The sequence below is a fragment of the Apteryx mantelli genome, chromosome 4 (assembly GCF_036417845.1).
Source record: "Apteryx mantelli isolate bAptMan1 chromosome 4, bAptMan1.hap1, whole genome shotgun sequence".
Classification (NCBI taxonomy): Eukaryota; Metazoa; Chordata; class Aves; order Apterygiformes; family Apterygidae; genus Apteryx; species Apteryx mantelli.
The window spans coordinates 14,472,982-14,493,205 of record NC_089981.1 but is presented as its reverse complement, the minus strand read 5'-3'; the positions used below and the strand labels follow the sequence as shown (position 1 = coordinate 14,493,205).

At 43.8% G+C, this 20,224-nt stretch overlaps 1 protein-coding gene across 1 annotated transcript; it reads left to right on the top strand.

Moving 5' to 3' along the window:
* Positions 1–3,339: 3,339 nt before the first annotated feature.
* LOC136991959 (olfactory receptor 4S2-like) lies at positions 3,340–19,165 on the top strand (the record flags this gene model as incomplete). Its single annotated transcript, XM_067295460.1, has 2 exons — positions 3,340–3,353; positions 18,277–19,165. Coding segments are annotated over exons 1-2 (903 nt in total), but the record flags the coding sequence as incomplete, so codon positions are not given.
* Between the last annotated feature and the right edge of the window lie 1,059 nt (positions 19,166–20,224).

Sequence of the window (20,224 nt, the reverse complement as noted above, 5' to 3'; positions counted from 1 at the left end):
AAGCTCAGGGAAGGGATGGTGTACCCAGAATGCATTTTGTTCTTTTGGCTTTATCTGGTGGGATACAAAATGGAATATAATCCAGTATCTGATAAAAGACTACACTTCTTCCTATAAATTTTGCCCTGTAGACTTTCATAACAACGGTATTATCACCTTTAGGATCTACTCAGACGTTTAATTTTTTCCCCTCTCCCAGTGCATAGAAGTCTAGGCAGACTTGGCGTTGAAGGATCTTTCCATATACCTTGCATTACTATATTAAACAGTAACTCAGTACTTGCAGGAATGACTTACACACTGGTTCTATAGCGAGAGCTCACAAGAATATTCTAGCTGAATCTTATGCAGGAAATTCTTTACTGATAACCATTCTAGCAATTCATTACTATGATCAGCTATGATTTTGTATAGGCCCTCCAGAAATGACAAGAGGTAAACCACTTGTGAAATCCATGCGCTACTTGAAGTGCATGTGTAGCCAGGCATAAGAATGAACACAAATTACCAGCACTACTTCAGAGAACATCAAAAAATCCCACTCTTGTTCCAGGAAGCATCCATGCATTTATTTATTGTAATGCCACTTTCCCTCTGGATGCACAGCTTGGTGTATATGTTACTGTTCCAACACTACCAACCAATAACTTTTGCAGTGTTAACGTGGATAATATTGTTTATCAATCACTCCTAAAGCCTCTTCTCTATGTTTGCAGTGTGTGCCTCTTACAAAATTAAGACTCCCATGTATATGTTAGAAGATATGCTGGTATTCTCCAAGGATTACCAAACACAGGTCTACCCTATGCAATGCTTGCATAGACCTTTGGCTGGAATAAATGCATGAGGTCCAGTTCTCTTTGTGTGTACTGCAGTAAGCCCTAGGACCATCAGAAATCACGTATCCCATGAAGTTTTGAAACAGAGAATGGAGCTAATCATTAGGTAATAAACCCAACAGATGCCAGAAATGGACACAGTGAACAGATACATTTCATGTATGCCTAGGAGTAGAACTAGGGCTGTGCCCTTCCGTCTTCCCAAACTGGCTTAATGTGCTCTCCACTAGCTGAAAACTTTCTGAGTTACCCATCTTTTGTTGGACAGCCACAAGAGGACAATACTTCATACAAAATCTCTCTGTGATACACGGCTCCAAAATACAGTGCTGTACAGATAGCCAAGTGATGATGTGCTAATACTAGCCAAACGAATGCACCTCCTGCCTGTGAGATGCTCCCTTTCTGGAACTTCTAACCTGAGACCTTACATCTAGATCCCAGTGCTGATAATCCAATCCTGTCACAATGCAACGTCTGACATTCTGCTAAACCATACATCGCTAGCCATCAGCATGAAGTACATGGTAAAGCTAACTATCTCATCAAAATGCACGCGTCTAAAAGGTAGTGGTGTAGTTGTATGTGAAAGTATAAACAAGTTCAAGGAGAGCTTCACGTCATGTATCTTAGAAACCTCTTTCAGGTTGGGATGCATTGCCCCTTCAAGGTGAGAGTCTCCCATGACTATGGAGAGAGCTTTGGGCTGCTGGCTCTCAGCGACACCTCTACTTTTCACATGTGTCATTGTAGGCATATTCTTAGTTGTACCGGGTAATTAAAAGTAGAAACATAGGGCAGTGTCTGAGATATGTTCTTAGCCATATCTAATGAGGCCTTCCAATTAACCAGGTTGGTTGTGATGTTGTTAGCCCAAGACTACAAAGGTCTAGGCTTGTGCATATGATGTTACTGATCCTCAAGATGCTTGTGAACTGTATGTGCCACTATTATGTACCAAATGCAAATGCCGACTTTAAGGCCTTAGGAAAATATCAGCAATTACCAAAAGCATCCTCAGCTGTGTCTGTATTATGCTGTTCTTTTTATCAGCTTTGTCATATGGTTACCAAGGCCTAGTGAATTTTACCTAAGTAGAGAAATATTTCATAACAATAGCATTACTAGCCTCTCTCTATTCTAGATACTGAAATATTCAGTCCGTATGCAATAATTGCAGTACTTGTGAAGTATTACTCAGGAAAAAAAAATGAGGCCTTTAGGCCAGTTGCAAGTAGATGTTACATATTGCTTGTAAAAAGGGCATTCTGCCTCTGGACAAAAATCCCATTTCACAGGTAGTAATCTTCACCTATGAATACTTCAAAGTAGTTTGGAGGTACTTGGGTGGTGCAACTCCCTCAAATGTTGCTATTTCATACGCCTAACTTGCAGGATATATGTAGTGCAGCGTAAACTCCTTATTCCAGATCTTACTAATCCAAATGGCTCTATCATCCAAAGCCACCTGCTACTACTCAACCTGCTTATTTTGGTATGCTCACCACAGGAAATTTCTAATTGAGGATGCGCACTTTAAATTACAGTTCTTCCATTTTGTTTTATGATGAAATAGTAATTAAAACAAAAAAAATCTCAGGAGTCTATTTGGAGAATACATGCATGCACTAGTTGATGATATGCTGGGCCCAGATAATCGCAGGCCTGTTGGGGGAGCAATTTAAATCAAAAGTTTTGAACACACACCTCTGAATTCAGTGAGTCCTTGGAAAAATAGTTCTTCCTTTGAGCCCTGCTTTCCAGGTCAACACCTCTCAGTGGCTTTTTTGGTTGCAGAAAACTCAGCCCTGGCCCTCTTGGCCCACCAGGAGAGTCTCTCTCCCTCTGTCACTTCAGAGGCCTCGCTCTGGCCAAGTCCTGCAGCACACTGCCCCCCTGCAACTCTCAGCTGTCTCTAATCTGCATTCAAACTGCAGATTCCCTACCAAACTCCTGCCCTGCCAAAGGCACTTGCTCTCCAGAAGGCTCTCTAAGGTCAGGATGTTTGGGGCAACTGAAATCTCCTGGAGTTTCATCTCGATCCACAGTGCAGCAACCAGGACAAGACAAATAAGCAGCCATTCCCCCTGGTGCCCAGCCACACGCTTTTACATCTATACACTCATTATTATCGCAACTTCCTGGCTGTTTTTTTTTTTTTTTTTTTTCCCCTAGATTTTGAATCCTAGCTTTGGATCTCAAAGCAAATAGAAAGCTCGGAAGGAGAGGAAAAGTCTTTTTATGCATGCCATACTGCTGTTGAGATTTGTTTAGGCTTCTTCTTTGCACTGTGCATGCTACTGCATTGTGTAACCCTGCAGACTGGTGCTTCCACCGAGGGTCCTTAGCCTTATACCGGAGGAGCCGTCACTATGGGGTTTATGTAGGCATCAGAGGGGCAAGTGTTTGTCTGGAGAAGGGCTTTGTTCAGACCTCTCATGCCACACCAGGACTATGTTCCTGGAGTAATGCAATCTGATTTTGACTAATAGTGGGATTAATGAGCTTTGTCAGGTCTTGAGCTGTCCAACTAAGGATGCTCGTTATGAGCCCAGGCCAATTACAGACTTAGCTGCTGCCTTCAGACATGGGGCTGAGAACGATCCTTTTTTCTTTCATGGCCATTTGTGTTTCAGACATAGAGACAAGATGCTCTGAGGTAGTTCTGTTGCAAGGGAATAATCCCTCCCTGCAGCTCACATTGCAGGTGGGCTCCATCCTCCCTGCTAGGCTCCCTCAGAATGTTCTTTATTCTAAAATTAAATGAAAAACTGGGTTTCTAATGAAAACTTTGTCCCCTGTTTTCCAGGTTCTGCAAAGGAGATGGAGTAGCAAGAAGAAATCTGCAGAGTAGGAGGCCTGGGACAGCAGAAGAAGACAGGGAAACTTGTGAATTGGCCTCATCTTTGCCAGAAACCATTTCTGAGTTTACTGCCTTTGCTATGTAGACCAAATTGGTCAGTCAGCTGTGTATCATCCCAGCAAAAAACAGAGCAGTTCAAAACCAGCTCAGTCCAGGCAGTTTTAAGCTGCAGCCCCACTAGTGCAATGTAGCCAGCTCTGTTTGACCCATCATCTTTAAATGAAATAGATTAGACCGGGGTCTCTGTGGGGTTTTTGAGATACAGCAAAAGCATTGTAGAGATCCTGCCAGTTTTCACAGGCTGCTTTTCCTTCAAGGCGGTCTCTCGCTGTCCCTAGATTAGAGCAATAATCACGTCTGACTGTAAGATGAGAGAGCTGCTAATTTCAAGGAGTGAAAGACCTTGAGATTTTAATGATGCACACTGGAGCCAATTTAAACACACTCGCAAACTCACTTGCCAAGTTGCATCATTGCAATTTGTCAGGCACAAGTTTCTTAACTGTACCTACGGAGACCTTACTAAAATCATCCGAAGTCATTTCCTGGAAAGACAAACCAATTATATTAAATTGCTTGCCTTGAGTCTTTAGACACAGGCTCCTTAAAGCTGTAACCTACCTGGAATTTGCATTTGTCTTCCTTGTCAAAGGCAGAGTGATTAGTTCAAATCAATACATGTAATAATCTGCGTAGGGTTTCCTCAGAGAAAAGCAAAGGAAATCACAGACATTTCCCCTGGAGGAAAGGTAAAGCTTAAAAAAAGAAACTAGGAAATTACAGTTTCACAATTACAGATGAAGCAATTAAAAAAAAATCTGAAATGCCACAGTTTTGTTCTTATGGCTATGTTAGCATCTGTCAAATATTACTAGTCATCAGTTGATAAGTATCAGCCAGACGTGCCTGTTTTCCACAGTCTCTCCATTTTGCCTCACCAGCACAAAATGTCTTCTTAAAGGCATACATCTTAATGCTGAGAGAAATCAAACTGGCAACTGAGGAATCCAGTGCTGAAGTCCATCACTGCCACAGGTTATGAAACAGGGTGCCCCTTCTGAAAAAAAAAAAAAAAAAAAGAACTTTAATAATAAAATAATTGAAATTTGACAGTATACATAATCCAGCCCAACTTGTTCTCTCTCCTGCCACCTCTCTCAGGTTATTAGGCAGAACAGAGGGGTTGCCTTGGGCAGCAGATTAGTAATGGCAGCAAAATTGCCAAGACCCCAGCAGAGCAGAATCCTGGAAAATTTCAGTGGGGCATAAATGGAGGTGGTCACTGAAGGAGTGGGGCAGGGAAGGAAGAACAGCCCCCTCCCCAAACTGGTAATTGTGTTCTTGTTTTTTGCTGTATCCTTAGCAGCGGGCAGTAAATTCCAGCTCTTCAGGGCTGTCCCTGCACAACTCTGTGGCCTCCTTTTGGGTTTGTCAACAAAATTCAACTGCCGAGAAGCCTGTCAGCCAACCCTTCAAGTCTGCCAGTGAAACTCTTATCCTAAACCCTACCCGACAAGCACCCCATAGTTCCATTAAGGATCCCAAATCCTGTTTTCCACTGCCATGTTCCCTATGAAATCAAAGATCAAGAATACCTCGAGCCCACCTCCGCCATATGTGTCAACTCACAGACCCAGGTGAGGGCTGCTACCTACAGACTTGGAAATAGAGAGTTCAGTCCCCTGTCCTGCAAAGACCTTTGGCATCCCAGAGGGTTTTCACACAATGTCAGACCATGCAGAGATACCACTTGCCCCCACCCGTGATCATGAGCTCTAACCTTATTATAGCGCAATGCCTTTCAAACTGAAGAACTCAGCACTGAGGATAAGCTGGCTGCTGTTGCAAGGCCATGGCTGAAGAAGGTAGAGTCCAGGGGGTGGGGGAACCTGGATGTGTTGGTGGCCGGACAGGCTACAGCCAACACGGAGGGGGTCTGCGAAGTAAGTGCCAAGGTCTGGCTGAACTCCTGGAGCAAGGGACTCAGCTGAGGAAGACTCCAGGGGCTGTTTGGGGAAAGAATGGTCCCGCTGTGGTGGCCTGGTTAGGTTGTGCGTGAGGACGCTGACTCTGGATGGAGGGAAGGCAAAGGAAGGGAGGAGAGGACTAAAGGGAGACATGGCTCAGCGTAGCAGGAGGAGAAGAAATGAGTAATTGGAGCAAGTGACAGAAGTGAGCGTGAGAAGCGCAGTTTAGGGCACTACCTAGATAAGCTCAAGCAGCTGGAAGTCCAGACTGGCACTCAACCTAGCCTCCACAGGTAACGACACAGACTGTGAATGCTCGTAATGGCCGAACTGAGCTGAGGCCAGGGTTTACCTTGTTTCCAGCAAAGACAGGCTGTGAGGCGATCAGCAATTGCAAAAAAGTCATTTGCGCATCCTCTGCAGACATGTCCCTCGTTTGTAGCTGGCTAACTCTGCTCCTAAATTCACTGTTTCCACCATTCTGTTATTTCTCCCTGAAGTCCAGCTGAGCCCCTTCACTTTTGGGCCATAGCCACCTGCTGCTATTTCAGTCTGCCCTCACCCCCATGCATATCTGAAGACCTCTTTCCCAAAAGCTGTTCCTGTGAGGTAATTACATACTCAGTTATTTCCAGTTGATAAACCTCGTGTGCTTAGAGATGCATGCGATGGACACACATGCAGAATTCCCACTACCTTAATAGCCCCAGTATTCCTCCACACATCCCACAGGGCCTCCATCTTCCCACAGGTCCCCTTCCCGCTTCCAGCACAACATCTCCCAAGGAAAAATAAATAAATAAATAAATAAATAAATAAATCTCTGTAAGTGCTCCTATTCCCAGGTTTTTAGCACTTCCTTTTAAACCAACTGCCCAGCTAGTCAGCTGGTATAGTTTGACTTTGAGCCATCCTTACATTTGAGGTGGAGAAGCACTTCCAGTTTCCAAAGCATTTTTCATACCTACTTTCTTGTCTAGTTTCATTTAATTCAAAACACACTCTATTATTACATATTATATGACTGTATCACAATGTCTATGGTATACATTCTGAAATATCTAATAATTTCTTTATTGAAATTAAATTAATCAAAATGATCAAAGTGAAGCATTTTGATTTTTCTCAGTTGAAATTTAGCATAATTGACCCAGAAGACATTTCAATGTTTCAACATTGCTCTCTCATGCAAAAGGAAGATTAGAGAAGTAGGAATTCACCATTGAAGAGAAACACTATTTGCCCAAAGATGGGAGATCTTTGGAGAGCAGCCTCCACCAGGAATGTCAATGACTCCCCCACTGCTTCTGATCTTCCTTCTCTTTCTGCAGGTGTGGGAGTGAGGGCAAATTTAAGATAGCATTTAAAATACCAGCAGGAAATGAGTGGAAATGGAAAATGTCCCACGTCCCTGTAAGATGAGTTTGCAAGAGAGAGATGATGAATTATCTTCTTGAATGGCCTGTCTCCTTCCTTTACTACAAAGGCAGCTTAGACAACTAGATTAGATTCAGTCACCTAACTTTTAAATAGCTTAACTGCTGGGAGATGAATCCCATCTGCTTTACTGCTGTATAGACATGTGGCATGTGCTCAAGATCCATGCTGGGTCTGGATCTACTGCACAGCTCTGTCCAGGAGATGCATTTCACATTCTCTGAAATATCACACTGAGCTGCACCCTGTGCTGTTCTGACTCTCTTTATGTGCACAGTAAACTATGCACATCCCAAAATCTGGGATGCATGGAGCCTAATCCACATGACATGGAGAAAGCATGTGTGAAATTGCACGTGCATGTGTAAAAAAAACAAAACCAAAAACCCTTCCCCGGAAATCCACCAGCCTTACCCTCCCAAGCCTGCAGTTCTGCACCATGCCATCACACCATATTTCCATACCACAGCAATGCAGGAGGCCAGGCTCCATGATTACTCTTTCAAATGCTCATAGGTGTGAAACACTTGGGGAAAACATACAGGAAGACTTCCTTACTGAGCTTTAGCTGTATGCAAGTGACCTATTTAAAGCTAATCAGGCTTCCTCTGTGTTCATCAGAGAGAAAGAAGTTAGCATCTTCACAGAGCGCTTCTTCCTTAGGACAAGTTGAATCATCTCCAGGAACTGCCTGTCTCTCTCCATTGAGTCCAGAGGGGGTTTAGATGACTAGATTAGGTTCAGACAAAGCTTTTACATGCTTACTGGTAGATGACATGAGCGTTTTCACCCACAGTCCTCCCTAATTTCTCCCTTTTATCTCTACTGAGAGATCTCCAACCTCCTAGGCACCAGCATGAGGTCCTTCAGTAGGATGCCTGAATTTAGGCGAGATGAACTGAATCCTAAGAGTCAGTTAGTCTAACACAAACAGATAATGTAACTCCCTGTATTTCTCTTTTGGCAGATGTTGAACTTTTGACGTATTTGGTGACTTAATTAATATGTTCTTAATGGATAATTTGCTGAAGGAGCACAGTAACTTAATTCCTGCAAGGTGGAAGTTTCACAGTTATTCAGTTCACCTCACAGAAGAAAATCCTCTTGTCTTCCCTTTACTCTGCTTCCCCAAATACTTGTGCTGCCTCCCCAGCTATAATACTGGATTGTGTCACTTCCTCCTTTCCTATGGATGTCCCCTTGTATGACTTTTCATAATTAACTTGTGCAGGAGAATTATGACAATTTTCAGAAAAGTTTTTTAAAATATAGCGCCCTACTATGGCTAAAGAAAATCCAACAAATAAAATAGCCATCTTCCACTTACCGGAAAACATCAGCACCAGTGTATCCACATTTATATACACTCAGGTTTGTGCCTTCGCCATCTGCTGGCAAAGCACGATCATAGCATGTCCATAGAGCTGAGAAAGTTTTTGGACCCTATCTATTTGTTTGAAAATGAGAATTCGAAATAAGTAAGATGGCTGAGAAAGTTTCCGTTTTTCAACGTTTGTTGATAATACCATCAGTTATATATAGACATCATCTGGAGATCTTCTATTTTGTAAATAGGTGATACTTATTGTTTACTGCTGCTACTTGTTTTAATGTATTATCTTGTATTGTATTGTACTGAACAACATTGCATTGCATCATATCTGAGTGTTGTGGCACAAAAATATCCGACATGCTCTTTTCAGATAGTTGACTATGCATCTAGTCATAGGCTTGAGCAAAAGGCTGTCCTGGCTTATTCCAGTTATAGCTGAGCACATTGATTGATCTTACCCAGATTTAAACCTCTGCAGCAGATTTGAGTTCATCTGACCTTGTCAATCTAATCTTGCTTTAAGGTTAAAAAAAAAAAAGGGGGGGGGCACTTCTTGGGCACTGTTCATCTTTTCTTAGAAGAGACATCTTCATATCCCGGGATCCATGAATCTTCTTTGTAAACTATGAAGAACACGAGATGAACAGCTTAGGTGAAGTCGATTACTTCTGAGATCATATCTCTTACATCATAGAGAGCCAAAGTGCAGACAGCAAAAACCTCACATCTTGTCCTTCAGTCTGGGGAATCCAAGTCAGTGAGTGTAATTATAACCCGGTTACTTTCTCATGTATCCTGAAATATTGGAGCTGAGAAAGATATCTGAGCCATATGACCCTTGATATCCAGATGTCTGTAGATACATATAGAAGCTCCATTGTTAACCAGATGAAAGCCTGTTCAGATCTCCTTATTCTTCACAGTGCTGGGTATTACCAAGAGTGGAGTAATCCAAATCTTCTCAACATTTTGGAAAGAGACCATCTCTGTTATACAAAACAGAAATAACAGAGATAAAGTCTGTTTATATTTAAAAGTAGACTGAAATTTAGCAAAACATTGTTTCAGGACAATGTGGAACTAGAAGGTTGCAGTCTAGGAATCCTAGAATAGCCTCATTTTCACACGTGTTCTTTGTGGCTTGTATGTCCAATTTATTGATAGAATTGATACAGCAGCAGCAGATTGTAGTGATTTATTCTTCCGTGCAAACAAATTGCAGTTACTTACCTTTGGTTTAATAAAGACATGATAAGTGAAAATGGATATGAATTTAACTCTTTTCATAGTCGTGGAGTTTAAGTGCAGTTGACATCTGCTATGGAATATCGTTGTAATCCCATGCAGACAAATGCATTTGAAACCTTATTTTCCCCAGAGATGCTGACCATCCATTTCTGTCTTCACAGGTAACTTTGTATATCCTGCACACCTTCAAAAGTCAGCTCAGGAATTCATACGTCCATGTACCTACTAGTCAGACAGTCAGTTTGTTATGAGTGTGAATGGAGCTTGGTTTGGTGCAGGAACGAGCAGAATTAATCAAAGAGTGTTTTCTATCAGACATTTGTCTAGTAGAATGCCATCAAGTTGACTGGAAACAGTTGGAATCCAACCAGTGGACTTTAATATCTTTTTCTGAATTAAAAAAAAAATATTAGTATCACAGTTATAAACACAGCACTGAAGGAATAGTTGGTTTATTTGTAATAAATCTGGAGTAGCTCTACATGCATATGCCTGCTTATGGAATTCATCTCACCTAGAGATATACCTCTAAGCATGCCTTCGTTTCTGTCTTCCATCTTAGTTTCTTCGCAATAGGGGAGGAAAAAAAAAAGTAACAGGTATTTTTACAGAATGGTTCATCTGAGTATCTTAGACATCTGCTACATGATGAGATGAGTTATGCCAGAGAAATGCCCTTTTTTTCCTTCCTTTTCTCTATTCAGGATGTGTAGAATGATAAGTTCAGGAGGCTGCAGCCAGGGCCTGTCCCTCTGGCCCTGAGCCAGGTGGGCAGAGAAGACCTAGAGATGGTAGCCGAGTTCAACCAAGAGTCCAGATGACCAGGAGAGTTCCTGGTGATGAAGCAGGTATGAGGTCAAGCTAAGAAGTCAGCCTGCAGGTCAGAGCCAGGATCAGGTAACCAGGGACAGAGAGAGTCCAGTGCCTACTGGGCAGGCCCAAAGTGACAAGACAGGTGCAGGGTCAAGCTGGGAAGTCAGCCCACAGGGCAGGGTCCAGAGCAATGGAGTCTGCATGCTGAGCTGAGCTGAGCTGAGCTGAGCTGGAGATCAGTGCTCCTCTAGGGTAGCTCAGACAGAAACTGAAGGCCCAGGGTTGAGCTTAAATGGGGCTCCTGGGCCCATGGGCAGGAGGTGCAAGTAGCTGCCTCAGGCGAGGATGATCAGGCCCATTAAGGCCTGTTAGTGCCCTCAGACCCTGGAAACAGCAGTAATTGAAATGCTCACTAGCATATGTAATTTTGATTTAAGAATTCAAAGAACTGGGAAATGTTACTACCTCTTTAAGATCTGTCAGAGACTATTTCTTCTGTTTCCAGTCTCATTTAGCCTACTTCCCGCTAACAACTCTTGAACATTGGTATGTATGTATTAGACTGTGACTTAGTGGCATTCATAGTGCTTCAGCTTCACACTTGAACAATCTAGGTAGATAATGTATGTTACAGCTGGTCTGGGATAACACAGACAAGTGATTCCATTTCAGAATGGCATTTTGGGTGAAATCAGTATTGTCCTCGTTGACCAAAGGAAGTATGCTGGTCACCGCTAGTGGGAGCATATGATCATGATCGGTTTTTGCCAGTTGTTCTCCAGAGTGTATCAAGACAAGATTGCTTACCTAATGTGAACAAATATCTGAGCAAAATGGCAGGAGAAAATTACACCACAGTAGCTGAGTTCCTCCTCCTAGATCTAACCAACGAGGCAGAAGCACAGCCCACTCTCATTGTAATGCTTTCAATTATTTACCTGATGACTGTAGTTGGAAATCTGGGCTTGACTGCATTGATAAGGATTGTCTCCCCAAACCACCCTCCCAAATAGCTTTTCCTTAGCCATCTGGCAGTCTTAGACCTCTGCTGCTCAGGCATCACCCCCAGGATGGTGGCCAGTCTCTTAGCAGAGAGCAAAGCTGTCTCATTTGGTGGCTGTGCTGCCCAGATGTATTGTTTCTCTACATTTTGCACCAACAAATGTTTCATTCGGGCTGTGATGGCATATGACCAGCTGGAAACCACTGCTATGCAAAGCTGTCATGTCATGAAGCCTCGGCATCCAGCTGTGACTTGGTTCTTACTCTTGTGGGTCTCTAATCTCAATGATACACAGCAGCTGTGCCTTTTGGGTGTCCTTCTGCCATTCCAGCATCACCAGTCACTTCTGTGGTGTGGTACCCCTGGTCTGTGGTATCTCCTGCTCTGACATCAGGGTTAACAAGATCATCCTCACAGCATTTTGCATCTTAGGTGACATCTTTGTCATACTGCAGGTACGCATTTTGCTACATCTACATCATCTCTGCCATCTTGGGGTGTCACTCCAGCGAGGGAAGGCACAAAGCCTTCTCCACCTGTGCATCCTGTGCACTTGATAGTTTTTGCCATATCCTTTGGCACTCCAGCTACACACCCCAGAGCTCTGGCTCCTTGCCTGACCAAGACCAGGTGATGTCTGTGTTTTATACAATGGTAAGCCCCACAGTCTACAGCTTGAGGACCAAGGAGGTCCTCAAAATGAGGCACTGAACAGACTGTTACATGGAGAAAATTGTTTGTCAGTCAATAAAACCTCCAAAGGAGTTGGAACAGGTGCTATTGAAGGGTAACACTAGGAGAGGTTGCAGAATTGTGGCTGCTGAGGTGTCATAAGGCTGGCTACAGAGTTCAAGGAGACCCTACAGCAGAACAGGTTGTGCGAAGTAGTAGGGGACAATGTATGGTGACAACTTGTGTTGGGAGAGGTTTTGAGGTCAGAAGAGGACACTCGGTAGTGATGAGTGTGCTAAGGGGGGTTCTGCAGTGACAGTGGACCCTTGGGGAAGGAGAAGTTGTGTTGAGGGAGGTTGTGAAATCAGCAGCAGGCATTATGGAAGAGGACTGTCAATTTCTCAATCTGTGTGACCCTGAGCAGCAGTAGAGCATCTTCTGCAAGGTCTGTGAAGCTAGAGCTGCTCATGAATGCAGCTGGGAAGCAAAGCATCAGTGCAAGAGTCAAGCTATAACTTTGGACAGACAGTTCTTGTGTTCTTTATATCGCGAGACTGTCTGAAGAAGGGAGAAGTAGTGAAAAAGCATTACCATAGCATGCCAAACATTGGTAAATTCCCATTTTTGATGGTCCCTGGCTCATCTCTCTGGGACAGCAGCACCAACCCGGTCATTTACTTCCTCTTCAGGAGCAACCGTCACCACCGGCTCCATGGCTCTGGGAAAGTCACCTTCCGACAAGCGTTTGCAGAGAAAGCAACGTGCGGAGAAGGAAGCCAAGTGCCCAGAGACACTGCTGCAGAGACTGCTGTATAAATCCCTGCTGGCGAGGAGGTGTGGGAGGGTGGGGCAGCCTGCAGAGGGGACTGAGGGGAGGTGGGCAGCAGTGCTCAGCCCCCAGCAGAGCCAGGGCATCTCCACTGCGGTGGGAGCAGCTCAGCTGGTGACGTGCCCCTTCCGAGCAGGGCTGTGCTGGGGACCAGGGAGCTGGGTGAGAGCGATCCTTGTCTGCACACCATGCCAGTGCCTCTTCTCATTACGTGGTCCCCCCGTGTGGAAGGGGACATGGTGCACAGAGCATGGCTATGCAGAACATGCAGAGTGCGGGGAGGAAGAGTGACCCAGGATGCTGGGCATGTCTTTGGGACCCTGAACCTTACAGGGAGTCTTTTCCCTCACTTTGACTTGAGGCCAAGCCTGCAGGACTCCAGTGCATTCTGGCAGCTCCTGGGAGGCCATTCTCAGCAGGCATGAGTTTCATCCTGGCTATTTTGGGCTTGTATAGAAACATCCTTGAGGTCTGAACACCTAGGGGACCATTCAGCTGGTGCCACGGCTGCTCTGGTCAACACACAGGGGTCCTGGAGTGATGCATGGTGCTTCTGTGTGTGTAGAGAAGAGCACCAATTCCTCACCTACACCCTGAGCCTCTCCATCGCTGTCCCCAGAGGGCTGGAGGGGGAACTCATCTCTCCCAGCTTTTGCCCAGGGTGGCCATCTCCAGATGAGTTAGTTGCCCTAGGCTGCCTGTACAGGCAGTGGAGAGAAAGGTGCTTGTAAGGAGCTTTTCCCTTCCCTATGTGGCTGCAGCACACAGCTGCTGCTGAGCCATCAGCCACCCTCCTGTGCCTGTGCCAAATCTCTTCCCCACCACCGTCTCGCCCCACACTGGGGATGCCTCGCTCCCCTTACGCAGTGCCATGCAAGGCCTCTCACCCTAGTGCTTCTGAGAAAGCTTTCAGCTCCCAGCCACAGCACCTTATCTCACTGTCTTCCCAGTAGCTGCTGTGAGGGTCACCTCTCTTCCTGGCACTGGCACTTGCCTGTTGCTGCAGGGCTGAAAGGGCTTTCTCTGCCTCTCCATCCAGCTCTCCAGACTTTCTATTTGTTTTTTGTTGGTTTTTTTTTGGCTCCTGCCCTCAATCCTTCCCTCCTTTGTTTCTCCATTACTCTCTTTCTGGGTTGGCTGGTGCGTGGATCTAATTAACACTAAAACAGTTTGTGAGCAAGTGAAGGGCTGGATTTAAAAGGAATGGATCTAAATCTGATTTTTTGAAATTAAGTTGAGGGCAGAGAAAGAAGGGAAAATGTCTGCACCAGAACATTCAAAGAACTAACAGGGGTCAAAACTTTTCTTTTTTGTTTGTTTTAATTCTACGGAGTAGCAGTATTCCTGAAGCCATTTCATTCCAGTAAACAAGGTTTGGAAAAGCCCTTTAATGGTTGATTACAATATTGCTTTAGCAGAGATTTCACTAGAAACCATGAGACCTCTCTGCTGTCCTCCTTCGTTGGTTTCATTTCATAGGTTCACCTTTGACTGCAGCTGCTCAGGTTAAGAAAGATGGGGCCCATCATGACAGTGAGATTTGTCCGCCCTAAGTTATTTTGTTTAAAAGCTAGATGTCTATTTCACACCTAATCGCATCCTAAAATCAGTTCTGAGGTAGATCAGATGCATCTGCCTCCAGAGACATTCATTTTTTTGCGCAGAAGAGCCTAGAGCGACTAAGTCAGGGTTAAATTTGCTGACTTCCATCAGCATTAAATACGTGACTTCCTCCCTCAGTTTCCCAATTCGTAAATGAAGGATTTTTTTGACTGACTTGGTAATTCACTGACCTCTGTTAAAACATGCAAATTCTTGCAAAGAGGCTTTATTCACTGGATTTCCAGTGATGAAATTTCTGGTGAGATAGGACTTGGAGGGTCATCAAGAGGTCACCCAGGACATCTTCTGTCCCTATAAAAACTTAATCGTAACCACTTCTGAGAGAAATGAGCCCAAGCTGTCCTTAAAAGACTCCTGTGATAGGAATTCTTTACCATCCCTGGAGGATGGTGACTCTTCCTACAGCTTGAGGTTTCTTTCTGTTTTTCTTTAATGAAGGTATCTCTTTGACATGTTTTTTGGAATACACAGAAGTTAAAAAAGGAGAGAAAATATCTAGATTACAAATGGACAGTTTTAGCATTCACAATGCTAGGAAGCCAGAGCAGTGGACCTAATGGCCCTTTACACAGGGGAAATCCATACAACTATCAGCTTGGAGTAAGGAAGAACTCTGAGAAGCGTTAGCTGGATAGTTCCATGCATATGCTTGTCCAGTTGAATACTCAGCTACTCCTTTGACTGTTATTTCTTATGCAGAAACCCTGAAATGCCTTTGTGATATCATTATAAAAGCATTGACTGACAACTGTTTCTTTAAAATATATTTACTTAAACTTTTCAATCAAGACGGAACTCATTCTCCTCCTTTGCCCCTTTCTTTCACGCCCTCCCTTCACTAAGCCTCCACCCCTCCCTCCTCCAGCCCCAAGAGCCCTTCAGGTGGAAGATTTCCTGGGAGAGGGTTAAAGGTTGGTACTTAAATGTTTTTCTTCTCAGCCCTTTTTGCAGCTGCTGGGATGTGAAAGCATCATTCAGCACACCCAGGTCACATCATCCACACAGCCTATTAAACCACTTCTCACACAGGCAGGAAACATCAAGATACACTTGTGACACATGAAAGCAAGTAATAAATTAGATGGGATTGGATTATACACTAACAGCCACCTCCTAAGCAAGTTTTGGAAGCTTTCCAGAAGCCATTCTATGTTTTTTAAAGGTGCTGTGCTCTAACACATTCATACCAGGGGAGACAGAAGTTGAGGAGATAAAGTTGTACAGCCTTACACAAAAAATTAGATCTCTAAACACAGGCGAGGTAAGTTTTGCAGCTTCTCTGGCTTCTCGCTTTGCTTCACTTTGCTTTGCTTTGCTTTGCTTTCCTCTTCCCTTTCCTTTCTTCTTGCACAAATGTGAAAATACAGAAAGGAACTTCCACTGAAGTTATCAACTGTCTCTAGTTATCTTTGGCTAGAATCATATACAGAGCTAGTTCTACAGCCGCAGATTCGATTGCTTCGATATTATTCTTTTGTTTCCCATAACCACCTGAGATTTCAGGGAAGAATGCATGCAGTAAGGAGATGGTGCAATTTCTCACCTTTTTTGAGATGTTAAGAGTACACATGAGATTCATTTTATTTTGCAGCTGATTGCGTTATGTCATATAGCTCAGGTCTACCCCTGCAAAGGCACTTGAAGAGATAAGCCATAACTGGTGGCAATCCTCTACTGAATTAGTCATTCTAGTAATCCTCTTGGAGTCAGCAGTAAGAAACGGGTACCTGCAGCACATGATTCATCACATCTACAAGTAGACTGGTCAGGTGTAATATGCCTAGCTTAGGTACAGGTGCCTACATGACTTAAGGCGATGAGATGAGATCAGACAGATGGGTAGTTTGTTAAATGCAGTTTGGTGGTGATGGAAAGGACCTTGTCAAGAAAGACACATAGCCGAGCTGTCTGAATTGTGAATCGGTCCTTTTGTAGATGCACACCTTGTTTCTAGCTCAGGAGTTTGCCACCTGCTGGTATTCAGGCATATAGTTTCCCCTGACCATTTCTCTCTTGGTCACTCCTTTCTGACTGCCTAAATATGGCCCTGCGATTGCTGTGGTATGCTTCCAGTCATGCTCTGGCTTGGATGGAGCCAGATAGGATAGATAACTTGGCTTAACTGAATCATTCCACAGATTTGCTCACAGATCACCAACACAAATGAGAAGAACTGGTTGTGGTATAATTCTGCAGGACTTAAAATGGTGCATTTTAACACCAGCTGACGGGGAATGTTTTGATCCTAGAAGGAAGCCCATACAGTGGATATTTTTATTAAAAGAGTGCCTGCTTTTGGCTGACCTTAAACTCTCTGTGAAGAGTTTCATCTGGTGGTTCCCAGACTTCTTTGACCAAAGGAACTCTGGTGGTCTGGGTGCATAATGGCAAGCTAGAGACGTTACACTCTTTCTAAAGATGTAGGCTACTCATTTATTAGTGACACGTAATGCTCGATGGGTTGTAGCTGGAATACAGGGTGAACCAAAGAAGTCCCATGTTTATGCTGGAATGTGACCTTGTCTCGAATGAGAAACTGTATGGATGTAGAAATGCCTAGGGACAAGGAGCTCAGCCATAACCTAAAACAGGTGGATGGCATACAAAAAGCTCTGAGCTACTTTCAGGCACCAAAAGGGATTATTCTCCAAAGGTCATTCTAACCTGGTGGTGCTAATTTGCTTAAGCTCCTCATAGTGAATGGAGGAAAAAAGGGTTCTGCAAAGGACCCTAATTCAGTCATTCTGAATCAGCCTATAGAGAGACTTATACTGGCTGTTGAAGGAGTTTAGTTAGATTAGCTTCATTAAGCTAAGTTAACCCTTGAAAGGATCACGCAGAGTGTATCAAAAATCACACTAGGTAAAATCAGTACAGTGCTGGGACAGAAGATCTCACAAGAGTCTTTCATTCTTCCTTCCTCTGATAGAAACAATGCTGAGATTTAGAACAATGTGAAATACTCCATTAAGTCATATGTGCAATTTTTTTTCCCTCCATGATAGATAACCTTCCCAGAACTCATTTTTCAGCTTGTGACATTTCATATTTACGTTTCAAAATGTATATACGCAAGAGAGTTCTTTTCTCTGCCCGTGGTTACATTTCCCTTCTAAACAAGAATTCAAAGATCATGTGTACTTATAAAGCCAATCATCATTCTGAGCAATATTTCCAGGTATTCTTAAAGACACCCATTTTACAAAGATTTCTGTCAGGGACTTTGTCTCCCCTGAGGGCAAACATGCTGCATTATCTGCCTCGTAGTGCCCAAGGTGAACACTCTGGCCTTGTCCTTAGTGCATGGAAGGCTATCAGCCATGGAGCCAGTCCTTCAAAATCCTGGAGGACCAGGATTAAGGAACATATCACAGAGTGCACCTATCTCTGTGCCACCAAAGCCATGGCAGAAGCTTTGTACTGTGGAGAATTAAATAGCTGTGAAAAAAGTACATGACAGAAACTAAACACTTCATAAGCTTAATACTAATGCTATATCTTTCTTGGTTTGTATCCACTTCTGATATAGAACTCATCATTAATAATGAAAAAATGCTAATGAATCATGTGTCTGTCTTTGTTTTCCCAGGTGTATAAGCTGTATATTGCATATTGGCACCCGACTGATCAACATGGAGAATGTAAGCAGTGTGAAGGAATTCATTCTTCTGGGCCTTTCAAAGAACCAAGGGGTGCAGAAAATATGTTTTGTGGTGTTTTTGTTCTTCTATATTGTTACTGTGGCAGGAAATCTGCTCATCGTTGTCACTGTAGTTAGCAGTCAGAGTCTGAACTCCCCTATGTATTTCTTTCTCTGCCACCTGTCCATTGCAGATACTTGCTTCTCTTCTGTCACAGCTCCCAAAATGATTGCTGACTTCCTTGTTGAGAAGAAAACCATTTCCTTTGGGGGTTGCATGGCACAGCTATTTGGGTTTCATATCTTTGGCGGCGCTGAGATCTTCATCCTCACAGTGATGGCCTATGATCGCTACTTTGCCATATGCAGACCCCTGCACTACACCACCCTCATGACCAGGCGTGTGTGTGGCTGGATGGTGATGGGTTCATGGGTGGGGGGCTTTGTGCACTCCCTGGTGCAGACCCTCATAACCGTTAGCCTCCCTTTTTGCGGTCCCAACAAAATTGACCACTACTTCTGTGATGTCCATCCCCTACTGCAACTGGCCTGTACCGACACCTATGTTGCGGGCATCATTGTTGTTGCCAATGGTGGAATGATTTGTTTGGTCTCTATCTTCATCCTGGTCACGTCCTACATTGTCATTTTGTTATCCTTGAGAAGGCAAACGTCCGAAGCGCGGTACAAAGCCCTCTCCACCTGTGGGTCCCACATTACTGTGGTGATTCTCTTCTTTGGGCCATGCACATTCATCTACATACGCCCATCCAGCAATCTCTCGGAGGACAAGAGGGTAGCTGTGTTTTACAATGTCATCACGCCCATGCTGAACCCACTCATCTACACGCTGAGAAATGAGGAGGTGAAAAGTGCCATGAGAAAACTGTGGAATAGAAAAGTTTGGCGTGAAAAGGGTGAGGTGTAGAACTGTGGTAACATTTTCTCAGGAGCTGAGAAAATCAAGTCTCTCTCACTATAATTCCATTTTGGAAAATTTACTGAAAGCTCCCTTTTGAAGAAAAGCTTGGTTTTAGCTGTTGCAGTAATTAGGAAGACACTGAAAATTCATGTTTTGATTGGAATGACATTGCAAACTCTGTTACTAGCAGGGATTCCCTTTATGTTCTCTTTTTGAATAGCACAGGCCCAGGACTGGGGCTTCCAAGCACTGCTGAGACACCAGCAAATAAATAAATGAATGCTATCAAAAATATTAAAATGTGTTCCAGGCAGAGCATCCCAGTAGTCCGAGCTCTCCCAGGTGTAAACTTTCCGTCAGACAAACTCCATCTACTCTGTAATCTACTCAGCTAGGAAATGATGGCCCAAGGTGTCTGCAAGGCTGCTGGTCACCTGCTGCTGGAAGCAATTGTACCAAAGGCTTCCTTCTCCTTTACTTTGGAGTATATGCCTTCTTAGGAGTACTGCATTGTCATATGCTGAATCCATGGGTTAGCAATTAAACTGCTGATATTAGATGCTGGTTGGGTCATTTGCTGATGCAGATGATATGAGGAGAAGCTTCTCCCCTTCCCATTCCAGTGCAGCAACTCTCTTCCTTTCTGCAGTAGTTCACCTATCACTAATGCCCTCCTTCCTAACCATCCCCTCTGCCCTTCATCTCTGCCTCAGATTTTGCATTTTACTGTTTAGACTAATAGCGAATCAAAGATCCAAGTGAAAGATAAATTGCTCACCGTAGGAAATTGTGGCCACCAAAGAAAGCATTGGGGGACAAAAAAAGCATTGGGGGGCACAATTTTATGTGTCAGTGAAAAAAAAGAGTTGTTTGGGAATAATTCCTGTACGCAGGATAACTCCTAGCCCAACAGGGCACATCTACAGGCCCAGGCAAAGGAAGAAACATGTATTCCAAGGGAATAGCTGGAACAGCTACTCCTGCAGGAGGGAAGAGAAGAAATGTGAAGATGGAAGATTAAATCATCTCAGAGCC